The 26,349-nt window shown below is 40.9% G+C and overlaps 1 protein-coding gene across 4 annotated transcripts in view; it reads right to left on the bottom strand.

Annotated features, from left to right (window-relative positions):
• Positions 1-1,769: 1,769 nt before the first annotated feature.
• The window catches only part of LOC118366825 (WD repeat and FYVE domain-containing protein 2), a 41,238-nt gene continuing 16,658 nt past the window's right edge, over positions 1,770-26,349 (bottom strand). For all 4 annotated transcript variants that reach the window (XM_035749563.2, XM_035749564.2, XM_035749561.2 and 1 more), the window contains exons 6-12: positions 26,044-26,156; positions 12,037-12,163; positions 11,608-11,713; positions 11,069-11,170; positions 10,696-10,826; positions 4,714-4,822; positions 1,770-4,579 (exon numbers count right to left, since the gene is read on the bottom strand). In XM_035749563.2, coding sequence (XP_035605456.1) covers positions 4,550-4,579; positions 4,714-4,822; positions 10,696-10,826; positions 11,069-11,170; positions 11,608-11,713; positions 12,037-12,163; positions 26,044-26,156 — 718 coding nt within the window. In that variant the 3' untranslated portion in view covers positions 1,770-4,549. The remainder of the gene's footprint in view (positions 4,580-4,713; positions 4,823-10,695; positions 10,827-11,068; positions 11,171-11,607; positions 11,714-12,036; positions 12,164-26,043; positions 26,157-26,349) is intronic.

The following is a 26,349-nucleotide window of genomic DNA, read 5'->3' as shown; positions in this document are numbered from 1 at the left end:
CTCTGCTGTTTCCTGAAGTCCACAATCATCTCCTTAAGTTTTGTTAACGTTGAGTGTGAGGTTATGTAGTGAGTCATGATATGTCTTCCCTAAATACTTTTGGCCCCCTAAAATGGGGGAACTATGTACAAAAAGTGCTGTAATTTACCCTCAAATAAAATCTGTCTGCACTTTAAAATCATAGTCACTGTATCATTTAAAATACAAAGTGTTGGAGTAGAGAGACAAAACAACAACAAATGTGTGACTGTATCAATACCTTTGGAGCTCATTATAAATAGAAAATCTTTGACCAATCTCTGAAGTTGTATGTAAAATGCATATCAGTTTATGAATAAATTGTTTTGAATACATTTTTAATCTGTTTATGTAAGTAAGTAAGTAAGTAGTAGTAGTCTGTAATTGACTCACATCTGGAAACCTAATTCATGCCTTTGTGGCTTGACGTTCTTCTTACTTTAATCTCAGATAACGGCCACAATTTGGTATTCAAATAGTTTTCAGATTAATAATCAATCAGTTTGCACTCGAGAAATAGCCATTGGCTCCTGTCTTTTCTGACAAAGAGGAGCAAGAGTGCCCTGGCTGAACAGAAGTGAAGGTGGAGGCAGAGAAACAGCAACAATTAGAGAAACTTATCCAGGAGAGGGGGAGAGGGCATCCGTCAGCTTGAGGTATGGATGGACACTGGAAACCTAAAATAAAATTGTATATATTTAATGTTACTATAACCACAGATTGTAGTAACTGAGGGAGGTGTTTAAGAAGATGCCGCTTGTAAATCCATAACCAGGATGTCTGTACTGTGTTGTTCCTCTGTGATTCTAGGCTGAGATGGGCCAGGAGGCGAAGGAGAAGCAACAGAAGTTGGAGACAGCGATAGATAGCAATCTCCAGGAGCAGGAGAAGCTGTTGGCTAAGGGCTTCATAGAGAAGGAGCACAGGGTATCGTGAAGGGTGTAAGCAATGGCTTTGGTAACTACTTCAACTATATAGGACAGCCTGTGAGGAACTCAATGTGCGTGTGTTAAAGTCGCAGGTCAGATCCTCTACTCCCAAACTCAAAACAGGAGCAGTTGTCAATGGCATTACCCCTGGCTCAGACAAACGGGTGTTACTGGCCCTCCCACAGCCCCAAACACTTTGAATTTGCACAGTTGAAAACCTCCAATTGATGCTCACAATTGTTATTGCTAAGAAATATCCACATCAATATAAACACCAAACTTGTTGACCCATCATACTGTTGCAGCTACTGAACCAATCACTGATGAGGTACACTGGGGCTAAAGTAAAAGCCTCACTTCATTTGAGAATGTTCTTCAGTTTATAGCACTACATTTTTCATACAGATTATTTTTTAAATAAACTTATATTGGCTCAGCGGTATAAGGCACTGCATCTCAATGCTAGAGGCATCACTACAGACTCTGGCTCGATTCCAGGCTGTATCACAACCGGCTGTGAATGGGAGTCCCTTGGGAGGCGCACAATTGGCCCAGCGTCATCTGGGTTTGGCCGGGGTAGGCCGTCAAAAATAAGAATGTGTTATTAACTGACTTGACTAGTTAAATAAAGGTTAAATAAATAAAATGGATAATAATTAGATGAAAAATAAAATTCTTTATGTTTTGTATTTTTCTGTTAGAGGACTACAGTAAAACTTTAGCTCCAATACTATTGTTTTTTCTCTCCAAACATCTTGTCAGCAAATAAGTTTGACGATTTGTAACTCGTTGTGATTGCTGTTTGAATAACCTTGCATTGACTTTCTGGACAAAGCGTGATTTATTGACAGATTGAACAATGGAGAGAGCTGATGAGCTGAACAACTTGTTTTAAATGAAGAATTCAGCTGAATCTCTACATGAATACTAGGCATTCACATGAAGAGACATCCTGTCTTTGTCACCTCATATACATTTTATGAAATACAAACATGAGTACATCAGCTGCAGTACAACAAGGGGAAATAAAATGATAGAATGATAAGAGCACACATCTCTACTCAGATGACCTGTACCCAGATCAGCTTTAGGATGAGACATGTAGGAATGATATTCTTAACGACTAGAAAATCTCCAATAATCTGCTGCTTGGACAAACTGCACATTAAGACTGGAGGGAAATGGCACAGAGCAGGATTAAGGAGTTAGCTACCTTGCTTTAAACAGATATATAAACAGATATACTATAGCTCTTGATTTTCTGATTCCAGATCCTGCTTTGTGATAAACCCCCCTGGGTTACATACACACAGTACAGCACCAACCTGTGAGAATCATACTGCATCACATAAAACCGGTATGCCTAGGTGACAGACTGACAGTTCATCCATTTAGTAACACTAGTGTTGCCAATGATAACATGCTGATGAAAGCAGAGAAAGAGACTGGTATCCAGGTTACATAAAAACATAACACCAAAAAACGTATTTCAAATCATATCAGCAGTCATTCAGATATTGTAAATCAGTCTTGGCTTATGAATCAACATGGAACTCATAACTTTTTGCCTCCCAACAATGATAACTGTACAGAGGTCATTAAATGAGGAAACGGATAGGAATAGTGTAATTCTCAAGTCAGTGATTGACTACTACAGTAAATAGCATTAGAGCCCCATACAGCCATTCTCCACCAGTAGATATGTATTCGCTTAGGCCCAAGATATGTGTGACGGATTAATCAACATGCTAGTATTCATGAAAAAGTATCTTGGCTAATTATGGTTTTATAACACAAATATAAACATGCAGACAGGTTGTTGTGGTTTTACAATAGTGTCTCTGCCTAGAAAACAAATCATGTGCATGAACAACTGTAGTTATATCCAGGATATGACACCTATCATAACCATCAATACACTTTGAGAATGTTAAAGCGTAAAAAACTGTATGTATCACACAAAAGTCCTGATTCATAGCCACACTATCAGTCAATGATAATGACCTTGATGGTGTGTGTATTACACGAGAGATGTCTATCTTGAAGGCTACAGTAACACACACACAGCAATAAATAAACTCATCGTAACACAAATACATTTGACACACACATCCACTAACAACTGATCACCAGTCTGGTATACCCCTCACCTCAGTGGAAAATAAATATTTTCAGCCTACAACCCTGTGTCATTTGAGTCTGTAGACAACATATTGTAAGTGTATGTATTGGACAATAAAAAGTGCTTTGTTATGATTTTGTTCTCTGAGAAATTGAACCGTAACAACTGAAGTGCAAATAACATAGAAGAGACTACAAGTAGTGAATCATGTTTAAGTAAGGCTGCAACATTTCTGGAACTTTCAATAAATTCCCTGGTTTTCCTGAAATTCCGGTTGGAAGGTTCCCCAAATAGGCAGGAAATCCGGTATCCAACGACCAACCACTATTTCTGGAAAACCAGGGAATTTATTGAATGTTTCTGGAATTTTGCCACCCTAAGTCCACTACCGAAGTCAAAAGTATAGTAAGTGACATTTCAATAACTCTACAATAAAGTAAAGTAATGAACATGTTCTTTATGATTTACAATTTCAATTGGCAAGCCTAAACTAGAACTTCAGTTTGTAATACAGTATTCATAAAAAAATAAACAAAAGACATCTGTGGCGGTCAACCATTACCTGACAGTGAGATACCACATGTAGACTTGTTCACCAGCTGTGTGTGTATGTGTGATGACTTTCAGAGAGCATAGAAGCTATACAGTAGTACCCTCAAATTCATCTCTGGACCTCATTGCTCCCCTATAATCAGGGACTGATTTAGACCTGGGACACCAGGTGGTTGCAATTAATTATCAGGTACAACAGGAAACAAACAGGATTTGTAGCTCGTAGTGTAAGAGCTTAATTCCCATACATTAGGCTATGACCCTCCTGACACCAACTGAAACATGATCCACCTAGAAACAGTGGTATTTTGCCCTCTGCAGACTGCAACAATGTTAAAAACAAAGAGTCAAACCAATGAGCCTTATAAGGTCAACTTTGGGACCTTCTGTAGTTTCATGAATATATTAGAGTATTCCATCTTGCTGCTGTACATACAAGTTACATATCTAACGGGTATTCACAACCCAGGTACATTTCGTGCTTCAATTTGTTTTAGGACTATTGGTTCATTCTTTCTGTTAACCGGAGGGAAAGCTATAAGAAAATAAGAGGAAGGCACTTTAATATAAGCTATATATTTGCCCACCTAGCTGTATTTGATGTTCAGTAGGTAAACTGAGTTCCCTTTACTACAAAACTATTGTCATAAATATAATAATAAACCAAACAATATAGGGAATTATTTATGCAGCCAGTGTAAAGCTTTTCACGTTTAGTCACCAAGAGGGACGAGGACAGGCAAGAAAGGCCTGGTGTTTCTAGGTTCTGTGGATGTTGCTCTGCTGTTGTAAGTTGTTTAGCTGTTGTTGTGGTGGTGGTTGTTCTTGTTGACATTCCCTCTTCCTCTCAGGATGACAGCCACCAGGCTGTAAGCTCTACCCTGATAGGTGGATGGAGCTCCATGTTGCTCCCTGTCAACGATGACCCTCAGGAGACCACTGGAGTCATGTCCCAGAGCTGTTGACACACACACAAACATAAGCTGTATAAAAAAAACAGACTCCTTCATACACATATATGCACCCAAGAAAATACTTTGCATAAATGTATCCTCCTGTATTAGATACAGTGTCTGGTCGTGTCTGTCTCACCTTGACGACTTTGTCGGCCCCAGAGGTCAGCAGCCAGCCTGTGGTGGGCTCGTAGTGCATGTAAACTATGCTGTGCTTGCTGTCATGGAATGTCGCCGTGGGCGCCCGGCTGTAAGACGGGGAGGGGGGAAAACAGTTTCTCACCAAACGTATAGGAAAAACATTTGATGACCAGAAGATGTCCCCAACAAAGGATCACCATACCAACGTGACACCGAGCCAACTGATGGCCCTCTTGTCGATCCCGGTGACAGCCCCCCCCCCATCTCCGAGGCAACGGCCCTATAGGCAACAGTACTCCTAGCAGCACCCCCACCCCCATACCATGGGATGCTCCATGGTAAGACATGTAGCTATTGAGGATGCCAGAACCTTGTGCTTTCCTAGAGCGAAAATTCATGATATTTTAGTGAAGCTTCCCACAATACAGAAGCACAATTCGCACAGCGTCATCCGGGGTAGGCCGTCATTGTAAATAAGAATTTGTTCTTAACTGAATAGCGTAGTTAAATAAAAAGGTCAAATAAATAAAAAATAGCCCATGGGTCTAACTGCATCAGCAGACTCCTCCAAATGCATCACTGGCTGAAAATGTACTGTGCCTCAGTGGAAGTGGCGTTCATTTACAATTTTGACCAGTTCTGGGAGCTGAGGGATTGTTTCAGTGAGGACAGAATACATCCCAACTACGGCGGAGCACAGACTCTCTTCCAGCATAAAACAGTTGCTTATTATAATATAATATAATAATAATATATGCCATTTAGCAGACGCTTTTATCCAAAGCGACTTACAGTCATGTGTGCATACATTCTACATATGGGTGGTCCCGGGAATCGAACCCACTACCCTGGCGTTACAAGCGCCATGCTCTACCAACTGAGCTACAGAAGGACCACAATTATTCTGACAGTCACAGCCCAGGCCCTCATGAGTCTATCGCCTTCCCTCCACCACAGCAGCAGAAATCGGTGCTGTCTCAGGTAATCCCTACCATTATGTCACAGCGCCCTCCTAAGACTAGAGGTCGACCGATTAATCGGCCGATTTCAAGTTTTCGTAACAATCGGAAATCGGTATTTTTGGACACCGATTTGGCCTATTTTTTTATATATTTTTTTACACCTTTATTTAACTAGGCGAGTCAGTTAAGAACACATTCTTATTTTCAATGACGGCCTAGGAACAGTGGGTTTACTGACTTGTTCAGGGGCAGAACGACAGATTTGTACCTTGCCAGCTCGGGGATTCAATCTTGCAACCTTACAGTTAACTAGTCCAACGCTCTAACCACCTGCCTTACATTGCACTCCATGAGGAGACTGCCTGTTACACGAATGCAGTAGAAGCCAAGGTAAGTTGCTAGCTAGCATTAAACTTATCTTGTAAAAAACAATCAATCAATCAATCATAATCACTAGTTAACTACACATGGTTGATGATATTACTAGTTTATCTAGCGTGTCCTGCGTTGCATATAATCGATGCGGTGTGCATTCGCGAAAAAGGAATGTCGTTGCTCCAACGTGTACCTAACCATAAACATCAATGCCTTTCTTAAAATCAATACACAGGTATATATTTTTAAACCTGCATATTTAGTTAATATTGCCTGCTAACATTAATTTATTTTAACTAGGGAAATGGTGTCACTTCTCTTGCAACAGAGTCAGGGTATATGTAGCAGTTTGGGCCGCCTGGTTCGTTGCTAACTGTGTGAAGACTATTTCTTCCTAACAAAGACAGCCAACTTCACCAAACGGGGGATGATTTAACAAAAGCGCATTTGCAAAAAAAGCACAATCGTTGCACGACTGTACCTACCCATAAACATCAATGCCTTTCTTAAAATCAATACACAGAAGTATATATTTTTAAACCATATTTAGCTAAAAGAAATCCAGGTTAGCAGGCAATATTAAACAGGTGAAATTGTGTCACTTCTCTCGCGTTCATTGCACGCAGAGTCAGAGTATATGCAACAGTGTGGGCCACCTGGCTCGTTGCGAACTAATTTGCCAGAATTTTACTTAATTATGACATAACATTGAAGATAGTGCAATGTAACAGGAATATTTAGCCTTATGGATGCCACCCGTTAGATAAAATATGCAACGGTTCCATATTTCACTGAAAGAATAAAGGTTTAGTTCTCGAGATGATAGTTTCCAGATTCGACCATAATGACCTAAGGCTTGTATTTCTGTGTGTTATTGTGTTATAATTAAGTCTATGATTTGATATTTGATAGAGCAGTCTGACTGAGCGGTGGTAGGCAGCAGCAGGATCATAAGCATTTATTCAAACAGCACTTTCGTGCATTTTGACAGCAGCTCTTCGCTGTGCTTCAAGCACAGCCTATCAACTCCTGAGATTAGGCTGGTGTAACCGATGTGAAATGGCTAGCTAGTTAGCGGGATGTGCGCTAATAGCGCTTCAAACGTCACACACTCTGAGACTTGGAGTAGTTGTTCCCCTTGCTCTGCATGGGTAACGCTGCTTCGAAGGTGTCTGTTGTCGATGTGTTCCTGGTTCGAGCCCAGGTAGGAGCGAGGAGAGGGACGGAAGCTATACTGTTACACTGGCAATACTAAAGTGCCTATAAGAACATCCAATAGTCAAAGGTATATGAAATACACATCGTATAGAGAGAAATAGTCCTATAATTCCTATAATAACTACAACCTAAAACTTCTTACCTGGGAATATTGAAGACTCATGTTAAAAGGAACCACCAGCTTTCATATGTTCTCATGTTCTGAGCAAGGAACTTAAACGTTAGCTTTCTTACATGGCACATATTGCACTTTTAATTTCTTCTCCAACACTTTGTTTTTGCATTATTTAAACCAAATTGAACATGTTTCATTATTTATTTGAGGCTAAAATGATTTTACTTATGTGTTATATTAAGTTAAAATAAGTGTTCATTCAGTATTGTTGTAATTGTCATTATTACAAATAAATAACTAAATAAATCGGCCAATTAATCGGTATCCGCTTTTTTTGGTCCTCAAATAATCGGTTTCGGCGTTGAAAAATCATAATCGGTCGACCTCTCCCTAAGACTGTTACAGATGTTTATACTCCAAGATGTGTTATCAGTCATAATCTTGTACCCATAAAGTTGATTCCCATTGTTAGCTCCATTACCGTTAAATCAAATGGGAAGCCCACTCTGGCCAGCACAAGCTCAACCAGAGCTATTAATTCAAATGTGAATTCCATAAATACGGATATTCCCTTGGTTATCAAATCAGGTAAGAGGCTTGGGATGTTGCACTTAAACGTGCAGAGTTTGATTTAAAATAAGGACCTTGTTGATATCAGTAATCTTGTGCCTATAAACCTGAATTATACTGTTAGCACAAACTGTCTGGACTATTAGGAAGCCCACGTTGTGCAGCTCACCCAGTACTATTGGCTCAAATGGAAATATCATTGACATGTCTATCTCTGAGAGTTTTTTTTGTGCTTTCCTTGGGAAGCCTAACAAGCAGCCCAGAAAAGGGCTAAAAATAGCCCACATCAACCAAATTCATAAAATCGATAACTTGCTAACAGTAGACAACATTCATATACTGGGTATCTCTGAAACTCCCTTAGATAATTCATTTGATGACACAATGGTAGCAACACACGGTTATAACATCTACAGATGAAACAGAAATGCCAATGGGGAAGGTGTAGCTGTATATATTCAGAGTCATATTCATGTCAAGCTTAGAGAGGATCTCAAGTGAAATGCTATTGATTTAATATAATTTCAGCTGCCTCACCTAAAGCCTATTCTTGTGGGAAGTTGCTATAAGGACCCCCGAGTGCTAACAGTCAGTATCTGGATAACATGCGTGAAATGCTTGAAAGTGTATGTGATATCAACAGAGGTCTATTCTCATCAAACGGGTTCTCATCAAGCTGTCCACTCAAGAAAGCTTCAAACTGTAACCAGTACCTGTAATCTGGTATAGGTTATTAGTCAACCTACCAGGGTATTTACAAACAGCACAGGTACTAAATCATCCATGTGTATTGACTAATTTACTAATGCTGCAGAAATCTGCTCTAAAGCAGTATCCTCACCCATCAGATGTAGCAATCATAATATAGTGGCCATATGTAGAAAAACCAAAGATCCAAAGGCTGGGATTAAAAAAGTATATAGGAGATCATACCAAATGTTTTCTAGGGATTCCTATGTTGAAGATGTAAAAAATATCTGCTGATCTGTTGTGTTTAATGAGGAGCAACCAGATACCGCACTTATGGGATTGCTTCTTCCAGTTACCGATAAGCATTCAACCATTAAGAAACTGACTGTCAAAACGGCTAAATCCCAGTGGATTGATGAGGAATTGAAAAACTGTATGGTTAAGAAGGTCGAGGAAAAAGGAATGGCAATTAAGTCTGGCAGCACAGCTGATTGGCAAATCTACTGTAAATTGAGTTGTCATGTGACTAAACAAAAATAACAAACAGTACCTCGAAACAAAGATAAATGATAAAGGATGATGGTAAAAAGCTTTGGAGTACCTTAAATGACATATTAGGCAAAAAGGCACCGCTCCATCCTTCATTGAATCAAATGGCTCATTCATCACAGAACCCTCTGATATTGCCTACGACTTGAATAACTTTATCATTGCCCAAACTGGCAAACTTACATGCTGACCACACCGCTCGAGTCGCGTGTGTTGCAAAATAAATGTACACATACATGTTATTCAAACATTGCACCCACACTGCTCGCAGGCGTCAGTGAGCATCTACGTGGCCAGGCGCTAAAATAGAAATGTTTTTTTAATTTATAACGCTCTTATAACGCAATGCGTTGCATTGACCTGGAGAGAAGCAAAAATAATTCTGCTACCCAAGAATAGCAAAGCACCCTTTACCCGGTTCAAACACCCGACCAATCAGCCTACTACCGGCTCTTAGTAAACTTTTGGAAAATATGGTGTTTGACCAGATACAATTTTATTTCACTGTAAACTGATTAACAGCAGCATGCTTTATGGGGAAGGTCGCTTAACATGTACAGCACAGAACGGTGTACAGCACTGACACACCAACACAAAAGACCAATGATTGGATGAAAGAAATTAATAAGAAGATTGTGGGGGCTGTATTGTTAAGACTTCAGCTTTCGATATTATCGATCATAATCTGTTGCTGAAAAAAAGTATATGTTATGGCTTTACATACTCTGCAATATTGTGGATAGAGAGCTACCTATCTAAATAAGTATTTTGTTTTAAAATATACTTAAGCATCAAAAGTAAACATAATTTAGTGGCAACAGTTTGGGGTAAGGCCATTTCCTGTTTCAGCATGACAATGCCCCCATGCACAATTTTTATTTAAATGTAATTTTTTAACCTTTATTTAACTAGGCAAGTCAGTTAAGAACAAATTCTTATTTTCATTGACGGCCTAGGAACAGTGCCTGGTTAACTACCTGTTCAGGGGCAGAACGACTTGTACCTTGTCAGCTCGGGGATTTGAACTTGCAACCTTTCAATTAATAGTCCAACGCTCTAACCACTAGGTTATCCTGCCACCCCAAAATCGAGGTCCATAAAGAAATGGTCTGTCGAGATCGGTGTGGAAGAACTTGACTGGCCACTAGGCTCTGACCTCAACCCCATCGAACACCTTTGGGATGAATTGGAACACCGACTACGAGCCAGGAGGTCCATAAAGAAATGGTCTGTCGAGATCGGTGTGGAAGAACATCAACATCAGTGCCCAACCTCACTAATGCTCTTGTGGCTGAATGGATACTCCAATATCTATTTGAAAACCTTCCCTGAAGAGTGGAGGATGTTATAGCAGCAAAGGGGGGACCAACTCCATATTAATACCCATTATTTTGAAATTAGATGTTCGACAAGCAGGTGTCCACATGTCATGTATTTTTACTCAAGTACTTTACACCACTGATGTTATTAGCTTTTTTGTGCACAGTTGTGTGTTACTCACTCCTCGTCTGTGATGGACTCATGGCAGCTGTCACACACCCGCACCTCGAACTCGAAGCCCATGAGAGGGATGGTGGAGCGCTTGGCAGAGCACTTTCCACACACAGCCTGCCCACACTTCCTGCAGTGGTGCTGGTGGAGAGGAGATAGGAGATACTGAGGCTTGGGTTGGCCCTACTCGGCTGGCAGACAACGACAATGTGCATATATCTCACTCATGTAGACTCACAAACAGGTGAGGCCACACCAGGGCTGGTTTTCTGTATTTCACCATGCCATAGTAAGAACACAAAATAGGGACTTCTCCTGCCCTTTTGTGGACAATAGGTGAACTACACCCCAGAGTGATAGTGAGAGTATGGAGCCCACTGTACCTGGCGCAGGCCGATCTTCTTACTGTCCCACATCTGTTTGAAGTTCCAGAAGAATGGTTGCTCACACTTCTGACACGAGTCACTGTCCAGCCACTCTGGGGTCTGTGGGAACACACAGATAGACAGGTTGAAAACAGACCTTAAATACAGTAATTCTCTAGAATCAGCTTTCCCTTTCTCAATCCTACCTTTAACCATTGGGAGTTAATAAAGGGAACTGACCAATAATCAGTGCTTAGGTATGATCTAAGTGAGAGATGGTTAGAGCCAAACAAAGCCATAGGTAGTCTACACAGATTCAGCAAACTATCTGCCATGTTGGCACTGAACACCTCATTTGCATTCAGTACATGAACATTCAAATTTTCATTCAGTTTGTCATTCTCTCTGTCTGTGCATCTATGGCTGTGGTTTAAAGCCACTCGGTCTGTTTCAGGTCACTCTCTCACACCCCCCCGCAATCCATCTCACTGCCTTGAGGTTTCTCTTCCTCCCTCCTGCTCCATCCCTCTATCTTTATCAGTCCATCCCTCCCTCACCTCCTGTCTGGTCACGTCCATGTTCCAGATGACGATGCCGCCATCTGAGCTGCAGGAGATCAGTTGACGTGTGTGTGGCGCATAGCACAGGCCCTGGACCTTGTCACTGCATAGTTAACATACACACAAGGATGCAGTATATAAAGCTTGATTTGATGATTACATTTCATACATTCTATCCACAAGTGCTCTTGGTTTTCCATTTTGCGGACTCAGACACCTTCTCCAACTCCATGACTGTACATGTATCAGCCTAAAGTTATGGAACATTACTTAGCAGAAACGCCCCTTAGGAGACTACTAGAGGCATTTCAACAGTTTCTAAGACTGTATCATCCAGATGAATACACTGGGTTTTAATACTACATTGGGAGTACATTTGAAGACTATATTGGACGACCATGTTGACGTTCAGTGTGCAAGTCTTACTTGTGTCCCTGCAGTTCTATGGCGGTGCCTTTGCGTCCCCCGATGTCCCACATGATGATGGAGTGATCTGAGCTGCCAGAGAACAACACTCTCTGGGCTGGATCCCAACACAGTGCCGTCACGTTGCCTAGAGACAGCAGAACACTTAACACACATTCTTAGATCGTACTGGAGATAACGAACATTCCCAGCCTCTGGATCTTTAACTTGACCTGGTCAAGGCTGCACCAAGTGGAACAAACTAAAGAAACAAACTAAAACGGCTCACTGAGTTTCTACTTCTTGGTAAGACAGCAAATGCACATCCACCCCCCCCCCCATAACAGAAGGACAACTTGATTATTTACTTGTAATTTTAAAATATGGTGCAAATTCATCACGTCAAATATAAGCCAGTACACCAGGCAACAAATACGATCCATTGTCCTCTTAACATCCACTCTCATCCCGTAGCTCTTCCACCATCCCATGTACTGTTTATTATTGTGAATTTAAATTACCACCAAAAAGTTAGAAAGAGCAGAAAAGTAGGGTAAAAAATAAAAAAGAGGAGAAAGAGAAAAATTATTTAAAGAAAATAGGGAGAAGTCAAAACAGGACAAAACAAGAGACGACCAGACAGGACAAGACAGGAGGGGACAACGAAGGACCAGACTAGTGGATAAGTTGCCAGTTAGAAGAGATATAGGTAGGAAGTGCCATATTTGGGGTTGCCTGGGGGCAGTGTAGGATAGAAATGGTTCCAAGATTGTGTAAAAGTCCTTCAGTATGTTATTTAGTTTGAAGATGGATATCTCCAGGGAGGCTAGGTCAGACCATAAACTAAGCCAGTGTATGGTTGAAACGTTGGATCTGCTTTTAGACTTGAACAATATCCCTTTTTTTCCAGATTGTTAATGAGATCAAAATAGTCATTAAAAGAAACAGGGGTCGTCATCGTCAAAATAGTGTAGTATACAGAGTGAAGGGGATGAAAACATGGTAATATGGAAGATGACAGACAATGCTGAGAACTTTTTTCCAGTAATTCTCAATGATGGGACAAAGCCAGAACGCATGGAGATGAGTGTCGGGAACATCTTTTTGGCAGAAAAAACACAGAAGCGAATCAACAAGCCCCATCAGCCACCAAGTTCCATAGATATTGTGTAATTTATGTAGGACTTCGTACGGGATAAGTTGAATGTTCTTATTATATGAGATGCTGTGGGCGGTGGTAAATACGTTCTTCTGGGCTTCCCTGTTAAGGGAGATGTCCAAATCGCTGGTTCCATTTCTCTAGGGAGGATAGAGCATCACCTACTCCTGTCAGTTTTTTAAACATTTTAGAAGTAATATTTATTGAACTCTGGTTGTCTAAGAGCAATCGGCTTAGCTCCGAGATATGCTAATGCTTCGGATTGAATTGGAAAGTAGCTGTTTAATCTGTAGGTACTGAACACTTGAGGAGCTATTCAAATGAATCCTTTTCTGTATCTATACTGAACAAAAATATAAAACGCAACATGCAACAATGTTACTGAGTTATAGTTCATAGAAGGAAATGAGTCAATTGAAATAAATTAATTAGGCCCTAATCAATAGATGTCATGACTGGGCAGGGACGCAGCCATCGGGAGCCAGGCCCACCCAATCAGAATGAAGTTTTCCCCATAAAAGGGCTTTATTAGAGACAGAAATAGTCCTCAGTTTTATCAGCTGACCGGGTGGATGGTTTCAGACGATCCTGCATGTGAAGAAGCCGAATGTGGGGGTCCTGGGCTGGTTACATGAGGTCTGCGGTTATGAGACAAGTTGGACATACTGCAATATTCTCTAAAACGGCATTGGAGGAGCGATATGGTAAAGAAATTAACATTAAATTCTATGGCAACAGCTCTGGTGGACATTCCTGAAGTCAGCTTGCCAATTGCATGCTCCCTCAAAACCTGGAGACATCTGTGGCATTGTGCTGTGTGACAAAACTGCACATTTTAGAGTGGCCTTTTATTGTCCCCAGTACAAGGTACACCTGTGTAACGATCATGCTGTTTAATCATCTTATTGATATGCCACACCTATCAGGTGGATGGATTATCTTGTCAAAGGAGAAATGCACACTAACAGGGATGTAAACAAATTTGTGCACACAATTTGAGAGAAATACACTTTTTGTACAAATGGAAACGTCTCTGATCTTTTATTTCAGTTCATGAAACATGGGACCAACACTTTACATGTTGCGTTCATATTTTTGTTCAGTACTTAAATGAAATGTCCTTTGTCAAGTAACTTGTCCATGCTTCCAGTGTATTTAATGTGAAGGGATTGGAAAAGGGCAGCTTTTCAACAGATTGAAAAATATAGGGAAGAACTTGAATCTTAAGTGGTTTTACGCGGGAGTCTTCTATATCAATCCAGGAAGGTGAGTTTACAGCCATTTGGCTGTTATTCATTCAAAGGCCCAATAATAATTTAGAAAGTCTGGTGCTACTAGTCTGCCTTTGGGTTTACAGTATTGTAATATAGTAAGTTTATTTCGGGCCTGTCTCCGATAAAATCTTGAGATTTTATGAATGGTTAAGGGTATCAAACCATTTCTGTAGGGGGGGGGGGGGCTGGAATCATTTTAAATGTATTAATATGACCGGCAAGAGACAGAGGAAGAGGTCCATCTTTCGAGATCTTCGACCAATTTCAATAGTTGAGGGAAATTATATTCAAACATTTTATCTAGCCTGTGTGGTACTTGTACTCAGAGATATTTAATGCCTTGAGGAAAAATGATCTCCATCTGCTCAGCAAAGAAGGAAAATAACATAGGAACTTGAGAAAAATATCAATGCTCTTGATACCCTCCTTGCATCCATTCAAACCAATAATATTCCTAAGCGACTATTACAGGCCAGACTCAAACTTAATTAGCAGTTTCCCAGAGTAGCATTGGAAATTTGGGACATCAAAGATGCATTACCGATGAAAAGATCTATATGGGAATACGCTTTATGATGAGGTGAGAAATAGGTATACTCTCTCGTCTGGATTGAAGAGGTGCCAAATATCCACCATATCTTGTTCTATCATGTATCCTTTAATGGTCCTGGGGCGCTTGTTGAATGCATGTGCCATGGGCTCCTGTTAACTAGTGGGTCAAGAACAGTGTTAAAGTCCCCAATTAGAATTCTTGTAAATGCTTGAAGATTAAATACAAAAATTGAGGACAGCCAGTATTGGGACCATATAAATTCAGTATGGTGTATGATTGATTGTACCATGAATTAAGATAAGCGCCCTTCAGTCTTTGAAAAAAAATTATGAGTTTAAATAGTGTTTATTTTTTTGAGGATGGCAACCCCTCTGCTCTTAGGAGTTAAAGGAAGAATAGTAAAATTGGCTTATTCACTTTATTTGTAATTTTTCATGTTCAAGGTCAGTTAGATGTGTTTCTTGAAATAATGACTTGAACTGCCTGAGAGGGGAAAGGATTCTCAACCATTTTTGGGGGGGGTGAATTTATTCCTCTAAAGTTCCAAGAGGATGCAGTTAGAGTTGCATCACTCAGTTTAAGTTGGCATTCAAATATATGTGGTATTAATACAGTATTATACATGTCTATGATCGTCAATGTAAATGTTGCTGAGAATATGGCATACCAGGGATCCCATTAATCAAACAGGCAGTTTGATCAGGCAGCAGCTAGAGAGTAAGACAAAAAAGGATCGACCTTCGAAACATATAACGCACAACCAATGACATACACACATTCAGTAAGCAGGACAACAGAAAATAAATACAATGATGCATTGAATGAATGTTGAAAAAAATTGAATTGCCTCTCTAGGCCACTGGGGGTTTACGCTCATGTAAATCTCTTGAGCCATTCTTGAGCACCCTCGTGTTAAATTCTTACTTATGTTCAGGGCAGTTTAACAGGCAGATAATTGCATAATGGCAAACGTGTAATAGGGTTGAATGGCGAGAACCCGGTTACCGAGATTTACCACACAACCACTCCCTTTTCCCGGAATAAATAACTGAGAGAAACATGTAAATTATAATAAATTATTTATATGAACAGCATGGCGTGGAAATGGAAATAAATGTGGCTTCTCTACCACCTCCGCATGATGAATCAACGCTCAGTGGGGACAGACCCATCTCAGTATGGAGCGCAGTTCACAATGCATGTAGACCTATCATCTCATCATGGTAACTTTTTTTTCTTGCGACAGGTATGGCCTGCATTTGCTGCAACATAGCCTATGTATGTTACAGTAATATAAAGACAGAATGTGTGTCTTACTTACCCATCTCCAAATCAAATAATATAATAATAATAATAATAATATATGCCATTTAGCAGACGCTTTTATCCAAAGCGACTTACAGTCATGTGTGCATACATTCTACGTATGGGTGGTCCCGGGAATCGAACCCACTACCCTGGCGTTACAAGCGCCATGCTCTACCAACTGAGCCACAGAAGGACCAAATCAAATTCTATTTGTCACATGTGCCGAATACAACAGGTGTAGTGGACCTTATAGTGAAATGCTTACTTACAGCCCTTAAGCAACAATGCAGTTTAATAAAAATACAAAAGATAAATAAAAGTAACAAATAATTAAAGAGCAGCAGTAAAATAACAAGAGAGAGGCTATATACAGTGGGTACTGGTTAGTAGAGGTAATTGAGTCCTCAACTGGCAGCGTCATTATATAGTACCCGCAAAACACCAGTCTCAACGTCAACAGTGAAGAGACTCCAAAAAAAGAACACAGACACTGGACTGTCACGTCTTTATTTTAGTTGGTCAGGGCGTGAGTTGGGGTGGGCATTCTATGTTGTTTTTCTATGTTTTGTTTTGTTGTTATATTTCTATGTGTTTGGCTTGTATGGTTCTCAATCAGAGGCAGGTGTCAGTCGTTGTCTCTGATTGGGAGCTATATTTAGGTAGCCTGTTTTATATTGTGTTTTGTGGGTGGTTGTATCCTGTGTTAGTACCATACGGAACTGTTTCGGTTGATTGTTTGTATTTTTGTTCAGTTGATTTATTAAATATATCATTATGGACACTTACTACGCTGCACATTGTTCTGATCCTTGCTACTCCTCCTCTGAAGAAGAGGAATTCCGTTACACTGGACAGAGGAACTGCCTAGAAGGCCAGCATCCGGGAGTCACCTCTTCATTGTTGACGTTGAGACTGGTGTTTTGCATTTAATGACAGTTGAGGACTTGTGAGGCGCCTGTTTCTCAAACTAGACACTAATGTACTTGTACTCTTGCGCAGTTGTGCACCGGGGCCTCCCACTCCTCTTTCTATTCTGGTTAGGTCCAGTTTGCGCTGTTCTGTGAAGGGAGTAGTACAAAGCCTTGTACAAGATCTTCAGTTTCTTGGCAATTTCTCGCATGGAATAGCTTTCATTTCTCAGAACAAGAATAGACTGACAAGTTTCAGAAGAAAGTTATTTTTTTCTAGCCTGTAATCGGACCCACAAATGCTGATGCTACACATACTCAACTAGTCTAAAGAAGGCCAGTTTTATTACTTCTTTAAACAGAACAACAGTTTTCAACTGTGCTAACATAATTGCAAAAGGGTTTTCTAATGATCAATTAGCCTTTTAAAATACTAAACTTGGATTAGCTAACACAACGTGCCAATGGAACACAGTAGTGATGGTTGTTGATAATGGGCCTCTGTATGCCTATAGATATTCCATTAAAAAAATCAGCCATTTCCAGTTACAATAGTAATTTACAACATTAACAATGTCTACAATGTGTTTCTGATCAATTTTATGTTATTTTAAATGGACAAAAAAAAGTGCTTTTCTTTCAAAAACAAGGACATTTCTAAGTGACCCCAAACTTTTGAATGGTAGTGTGTGTATATATATTTTACCCCAAAAACATATGGGGGATTGGAAATGCAGACAATTACATTGATGGAAGCAACAATCTGCATTATCAAAGCTGATCCACCCATGGAAAAAATATATATTTTATACAATAAGAAATGCTAAAAAGACAAAAAAAAAAAAATATGTAGTACCAACAATCTGCAAAGGCAGATTAGCCACTCGTAGCCGGATCCTCACAAGGCAGCCCAATCTCCTTCCACAAAACCTCTGTCTATTTCTCCTGCGAATGACGGGGATGAGGGCCTGTTCGGGTGTCCTGTTCGGGTGTCTTGATTAAGTCCCTCTTGTCCGAGTCATTTAAGACAAAGTATTCGTCCAGTTCAAGGTGAGTAATCGCTGTTCTGATGTCCAGAGGCTCTTCTCGATCATAAGAGATGGGAGCAGCCACATTATGTACAAAATAAGTTACAAACAATGCGAAAATCAAACAAAATAGCACGGTTAAGAACCCATGAAACGGCCATCCCCTCCGGCGCCATCTTAATCTCCATCTGGCTTTCAGGGTTACCTTGTTTTTCAATTGTAAACGTAACTTTTTTTTATGTAGCTGCAGAGATTTAAAATAGCCTTTCACCCGATTATGGCCGATTACATTGCACTCCACGAAGGAGGCTGCGTGGCAGGCTGACTACCTGTTACACGAGTGCAGCAAGGAGCCAAGGTAAGTTGCTAGCTAACATTAAACTCATCTTATAAAAAACAATCAATATAAACATAAATCACTAGTTAACTACACATGGTTGATGATATTACTAGTTTATCTAGCTTGTCCAGCGTTGCATATAATCGATGCAGTGCCTGCCTGTTAATTTATCATCGAATTACAGCCTACTTCGCCGAAAAAAACACTATCGTTGCACCAATGTGTACCTAACCATAAGCATCAAGGCCTTTATTAAAATCAATACACAAGTACATATGTTTAAACCTGCATATTTAGTTATTATTGCCTGCTAACATTAATTTCTTTTAACTTGGGAAATTGTGTCACGTCTCTTGCATTCTGTGCAAGCAGAGTCAGGGTATATGCAGCAGTTTGGGCCACCTGGCTCGTTGCGAACTGTGTGAAGACCATTTCTTCCGAACAAAGACCGTAATAAATTTGCCAGAATTGTACATAATTATGACTTAACATTGAAGGTTGTGCAATGCAACAGCAATATTTAGACTTAGGGACGCCACCCGTTAGATAAAATACGTAACGGTTCCGTATTTCACTGAAAGAATAAACATTTTGTTTTCGAAATGATAGTTTCCAGATTTGACCATATTAATGACCTAAGGCTCATATTTCTGTGTGTTATTATATTATAATTAAGTATATGATTTCATATTTGATAGAGCAGTCTGACAGAGCAGTGGTAAGCAGCAGCAGGCTCGTAAGCATTCATTCAAACAGCACTTTCCTGCAGCTCTTCGTTTGCTTTTTTACATGGCAAATATTGCTCTTTTACTTTCTTCTCCAACACTTTGTTTTTGCATTATTTAAATCAAATTGAACAAGTTGAATTATTTATTTGAGACTAAATTGATTTTATTGATGTATTATATTAAGTTAAAATAAAAGTGTTCATTCAGTATTGTTGTAATAGTCATTATTACACACACACACATATATACAGTGGGGAGAACAAGTATTTGATGCACTGCCGATTTTGCAGGTTTTCCTACTTACAAAGCATGTAGAGGTCTGTACTTGTTATCATAGGTACACTTCAACTGTGAGAGACGGAATCTAAAACAAAAATCCAGAAAATCACATTGTATGGTTTTTAAGTAATTCATTTGCATTTTATTGCATGACATAAGTATTTGATACATCAGAAAAGCATAACTTAATATTTGGTACAGAAACCTTTGTTTGCAATTACAGAGATCATACGTTTCCTGTAGTTCTTGACCAGGTTTGCACACACTGCAGCAGGGATTTTGGCCCACTCTTCCATACAGACCTTCAGGTTTCGGGGCTGTCGTTGGGCAATACGGACTTTCAGCTCCCTCCAAAGATTTTCTATTGGGTTCAGGTCTGGAGACTGGCTTGGCCACTCCAGGACCTTGAGAAGCTTCTTACGGAGCCAGTCCTTAGTTACCCTGGCTGTGTGTTTCGGGTCGTTGTCATGCTCGGAGACCCAGCCACGACACATCTTCAATGCTCTTACTGAGGGAAGGAGGTTGTTGGCCAAGATCTCACAATACATGGCCCCATCCATCCTCCCCTCAATACGGTGCAGTAGTCCTGTCCCCTTTGCAGAGAAGCATCCCCAAAGAATGATGTTACCACCTCCATGCTTCACAATTGGGATGGTGTTCTTGGCGTTGTACTCATCCGCCTTCTTCCTCCAAACACGGCGAGTGGAGTTTAGACCAAAAAGCTCTATTTTTGTCTCATCAGACCACATGACCTTCTCCCAATCCTCCTCTGGATCATCCAGATGGTCATCGGCAAACTTCAGACGGGCCTGGACATGCGCTGGCTTGAGCAGGGGGACCTTGCGTGCGCTGCAGGATTTTAATCCATGACGGCGTAGTGTGTTACTAATGGTTTTCTTTGAGACTGGTGATCCCTCACCTTTCTCATGATCATTGACGCCCCACGAGGTGAGATCTTGCATGGATACCCAGACCGAGGGTGATTGTCATCTTGAACTTGTTCCATTTTCTAATAATTGCGCCAACAGTTGTTGCCTTCTCACCAAGCTGCTTGCCTATTGTCCTGTAGCCCATCCCAGCCTTGTGCAGGTCTACAATTTTATCCCAGATGTCCTTACACAGCTCTCTGGTCTTGGCCAGTGTGGAGAGGTTGGAGTCTGTTTGATTGAGTGTGTGGACAGGTGTCTTTTATACAGGTAACGAGTTCAAACAGGTGCAGTTAAAACAGGTAATGAGTGGAGAACATGAGGGCTTCTTAAAGAAAAACTAACAGGTCTGTGAGAGCCGAAATTCTTTTTTTGGATGATCCAGAAGAAGATTGGGAGAATGTCATATGGTCAGATGAAACCAAAATATAACTTTTTGGTAAAAACTCAATTCGTTGTGTTTGGAGGACAAAGAATTCTGAGTTGCATCCAAAGAACACCATACCTACTCTGAAGCACGGGGGTGGAAACATCATGCTTTGGGGCTGTTTTTCTGCAAAGGGACCAGGATGACTGATCCGTGTAAAGGAAAAAATGAATGGGCCCATGTATCGTGAGATTTTGAGTGAAAACCTCCTTCCATCAGCAAGGGCATTGAAGATGAAACGTGGATGGGTCTTTCAGCATGACAATGATCCCAAACACACCGCCCGGGCAACGAAGGAGTGGCTTCGTAAGAAGCATTTCAAGGTCCTGGAGTGGCCTAGCTTGTCTCCAGATCTCAACCCCATAGAAAATCTTTGGAGGGAGTTGAAAGTCCGTGTTGCCCAGCAACAGCCCCAAAACATCACTGCTCTAGAGGAGATCTGCATGGAGGAATGGGCCAAAATACCAGCAACAGTGTGTGAAAAACTTGTGAAGACTTACAGAAAACGTTTGACCTCTGTCATTGCCAACAAAGGGTATATAACAAAGTATTGAGATAAACTTTTGTTATTGACCATATACTTATTTTCCACCATAATTTGCAAATAAATTCATGAAAAATCCTACAATGTGATTTTCTGGATTTTTTTTTCTGATTTTGTCTGTCATAGTTGAAGTGGACCTATGATGAAAATTACAGGCCTCTCATCTTTTTAAGTGGGAGAACTTGCACAATTGGTGGCTGACTAAATACTTTTTTGCCCCACTGTATAAATACACACATATATACATAAAAAAATTAAAATCTACCGATTAATCGGTATCGGCTTTTTTTGGTCCTCCAATAATCGTTATCGGCGTTGAAAAATCATAATCGGTCGACCTCTACCCTATACAGTTCATTTAAAAAGTATTTTTAGACCCCTTGACTTTTTCCACATTTTGTTTTGTTACAGCCTTATTCCAAAATGAATTAAATTATTTTTTCCCCCTCCTCAATCTACACACAAAAACCCATAATGACATAGTAAAAACAAAAGAAATGTCCGTAGAATTCCAAGACTGGATTGTGTCGAGGCACAGATGTGTGGAAGGGCACAGAAACATTTATGCAGTATTGAAGGTCCCCAAGAACACAGTGGCTTCATCATTCTTAACTGGAAGAAGTGTGGAACCACCAAGAATCTGTCCTAGAGCTGGCTGCCCGGGCCAAAATGAGCAATCGGCAGAGAAGGACCTTGGTCAGGGATGTGACAAAGAACCCGATGGTCACTCTGACAGAGCTCTCGATTCCCTCTGTGGAGATGGGAGAACATTCCAGAAGGACAACCATTTCTACAGCACTCCACCAATTAGGCATTTATGATAGAGTGGCTAAACAGAAGCCACTCCTCAGTAAAAGGCACAACAGCGCACTTGGAGTTTGCCAAAAGTCACCTAAAAACTCTTCGGACCATGAGAAACAAGATTTTCTGTTTTGATGAAACCAAGATTGAACTCTTTGGCCTGAATGTCAAGCGTCACGTCTGGAGCAAACCTGGCACCATCCCTACGGGGAAGCATGTTGGTGGCAGGATCATGCTGTGGGGATGTTTTTCAGCGGCAGGGATTAGGAGACTAGTCAGGATCAAGGCAAAGTTGAACGGAGCAAATTACAGATATCCTTGATGGAAACCTGCTCCAGAGCGGTCAGGACCTCAGACTGGGGCGAAGGTTCACCTTCCAAAAGGTGAACGACACTAAGCACACAGCCAAGACAATGCAAGAGTGACTTCGGAACATGTCTCTGAATGTCCTTGAGTGGCCCAGCCAGAGACTGGAACCTAATCGAACATCTCTGGAGAGACCTGAAAATAGCTGTGCAGAGCTTGAGAGGATCTGCAGAGAAGAATGGGAGAAACTCCCCAAATACAGGTGGTCCAAGCTTGTAGCGTCATACCCGCGAAGACACGAGGCTGTAATCGCTGCCAAAATGTGCTTTAAAACTAAGTACTGAGTAAAGCGTCTGAATACTTATGTAAATGTGACATCAGTTAAAAAAAGTACATAAATTAGCAAAAATAGCACAAAAAAAAATGTTTTTGCTTTGTCATTATGGGGTATTGTGGGTAGATTGATGAGGGGAAAAAACGATTTAATTAATTTTAGAATAAGGCTGTAACCTAACAAAATGTGGAAAAAGTCCAGGGGTTTGAATACTTTCAGAAGGCACTGTGTCCTAGCCTACTCTTTCAGGTAATAAATTCAATGTGTTAGCCTTATGTTGAGCTAATTTATGATGTGTTATGCATGAAAAGCCTCTAACTTATAGCCTCTGTCTCTTGCGCAAAACTCAAGCACCTGTGCTTCGCTGGCCTCTCCTTAAAAAACACTCCTTAACTCGGAGTCCCATGCAGGAACAGCTAGACTAGAATAGCTTGCTGGACATAATGTCTTTAGCATTTCTTATACCAATAGACTATTCGAGAAGAGATGCAAGCTGTTTTTTGCTGAATGTTAAATACAGCAGCCAATAGAACTCATGGGTAGTAAGAAAGAAGAGTGAACGCACGATGGCAGTAGGCTATAGCAGTTATTTATTCAGACCCATAACCATTCAATCTTCGTGAAGAGAAGTGAAAGCCTTCTGCATCCAATACTAGTTCTATATTATTCAAAGAACCCATTAGAATGATGATAAGGACAACGAAATGTATTTATTAAATGTTGAAAGCGAGGAAGGAATGAAACAACAGAGAGAGAAAGGTAGGCTAATAACAGAGGAAATATTATGAAATATTATGAAAGGTATAAATGAGTCAGCCTATTAATTATACAAATAGGCCTTACTATACACTGCTCAAAAAATAAAGGGAACACTAAAATAACACATCCTAGATCTGAATGAATGAAATATTCTTATTAAATACTTTTTTCTTTACATAGTTGAATGTGCTGACAACAAAATCACACAAAAATTATCAATGGAAATCAAATATATCAACCCATGGAGGTCTGGATTTGGAGTCACACTGAAAATTAAGTGGAAAACCACACTACAGGCTGATCCAACTTTGATGTAATGTCCTTAAAACAAGTCAAAATGAGGCTCAGTAGTGTGTGTGGCCACCACGTTCCTGTATGACCTCCCTACAACGCCTGGGCATGCTCCTGATGAGGTGGCGGATGGTCTCCTGAGGGATCTCCTCCCAGACCTCCCATGCCTTCCTCTTGCAGGAACTGCTGACACACTCCAGCCACATGAGGTCTAGCACTGTCTTGCATTAGGTGGAACCCAGGGCCAACCGCACCAGCATATGGTCTCACAAGGGGTCTGAGGATCTCATCTCGGTACCTAATTGGCAGTCAGGCTACCTCTGGCGAGCACATGGAGGGCTGTGCGGCCCCCCAAAGAAATGCCACCCCACACCATGACTGACCCACCGCCAAACCGGTCATGCTGGAGGATGTTGCAGGCAGCAGAATGTTCTCCGCGGCGTCTCCAGACTCTGTCACATCTGTCACATGTGCTCAGTGTGAACCTGCTTTCATCTGTGAAGAGCACAGGGCGCCAGTGGCGAATTTGCCAATCTTGGTGTTCTCTGGCAAATGCCAAACGTCCTGCACGGTGTTGGGCTGTAAGCACAACCCCCACCTGTGGACATCAGGCCCTCATACCACCCTCATGGAGTCTGTTTCTGACCGTTTGAGCAGACACATGCACATTTGTGGCCTGCTGGAGGTCATTTTGCAGGGCTCTGGCAGTGCTCCTCCTGCTCCTCCTTGCACAAAGGCGGAGGTAGCGGTCCTGCTGCTGGGTTGTTGCCCTCCTACGGCCTCCTCCACGTCTCCTGATGTACTGGCCTGTCTCCTGGTAGCGCCTCCATGCTCTGGACACTACACTGACAGACACAGCAAACCTTCTTGCCACAGCTCGCATTGATGTGCCATCCTGGATGAGCTGCACTACCTGAGCCACTTGTGTGGGTTGTAGACTCCGGCTCATGCTACCACTAGAGTGAAAGCACCGCCAGCATTCAAAAGTGACCAAAACATCAGACAGGAAGCATAGGAACTGAGAAGTGGTCTGTGGTCACCACCTGCAGAACCACTCCTTTATTGGGGGTGTCTTGCTAATTGCCTATAACTTCCACCTGTTGTCTATTCCATTTGCACAACAACATGTGAAATGTATTGTCAATCAGTGTTGCTTCCAAAGTGGACAGTTTGATTTCACAGAAGTGTGATTGACTTGGAGTTACATTGTGTTGTTTAAGTGTTCCCTTTATTTTTTTGAGCAGTGTATTTCAAAATTAAAATCAAATTCACTAGCCTATACTTGTAAATTTGTAGGCAGCGTGTTCTCTTCTACTTTATCATGGTTTGAACAATGTGTGTATGTGTTTCAATCCATATAATACAGCATGTTAATGTAGGGCTCATAAATGTATTTAATATATGGATCATCAGACTCAGGTAGCATCAGGTTTGAATTTTTATGCTGATCAAAGCCCTAACAAACCCAGACATATTTATATGCTTCATAATGCTTTGAATGACACTTCCGGTGTTGTTGGGAAATACTTGGTGACCCAGGAAAAAAGTGATTTATTCTCAGGATGGAACATTTGTAAAATACAGGGAAAATATTAAACCCTAATGTGCAACTCTACTGATAAGAGACAGGCCTGGAATAGTGGTGCTGTCAGCAGTTGTCAGTCACACGCTTTTTTGTCAATATAGGAAGTAGGAGATGTGACTATGCTACAACAGCTGACCCCAGATCAGAACATAGGGTTTGTAAATAGCTGTGAGGGTTGTCCTCCGGGGTGTATATCTCACACAGCTCATTAGCTCTGTCACTGCTGGCAGGGATTCAAGTGGTCGGGAGGGACAGTCAGTGGGTAACAGACCTACTTGTAAAATCTACATGATTTTTCCAGACCTGGGTTTAAAATAGTATTTGTTTTCTTTCAAATATTTAGGGTCACTTAATTTGGTTTCCACTGCGTAATGAACCACTGGAGTAGTCCAAAAAGGGCGAACCCCCCCAGCTGGAGTTTTAAGGCTGATAGTAGAGGACGAGTGTTGTGTTCCAACGTGGGATGTATTAGTAGTACCTGTGTGTCCTTTGAAGGTGGTGACCAGACTACAGCTGTCCTGCTCCAGCTTCAGGATGGTCACCTGACCAGAGTGGTCACCCACAAAGGCGTGCCTTGTCTCCACATCAAACCTGGGAGACGTTGTGTCAAGGACAGTCTCCAGCAAAAACATGACAGTGGCAATGACTGATTAAAGAGGCAATCTGCAGTTGCTACATTCATTTTTGGCATTATAAATGAATGATATGTACCCATAGATTATTGAAGAATATAACATATAAATGCCTCATGACGTTAGTTCAACTGTCGTACCACATCAGAACT

The sequence above is a fragment of the Oncorhynchus keta genome, chromosome 34, assembly GCF_023373465.1.
Source record: "Oncorhynchus keta strain PuntledgeMale-10-30-2019 chromosome 34, Oket_V2, whole genome shotgun sequence".
Lineage (NCBI taxonomy): Eukaryota > Metazoa > Chordata > Actinopteri > Salmoniformes > Salmonidae > Oncorhynchus > Oncorhynchus keta.
This window is presented reverse-complemented; position numbering and strand designations above follow the sequence as displayed.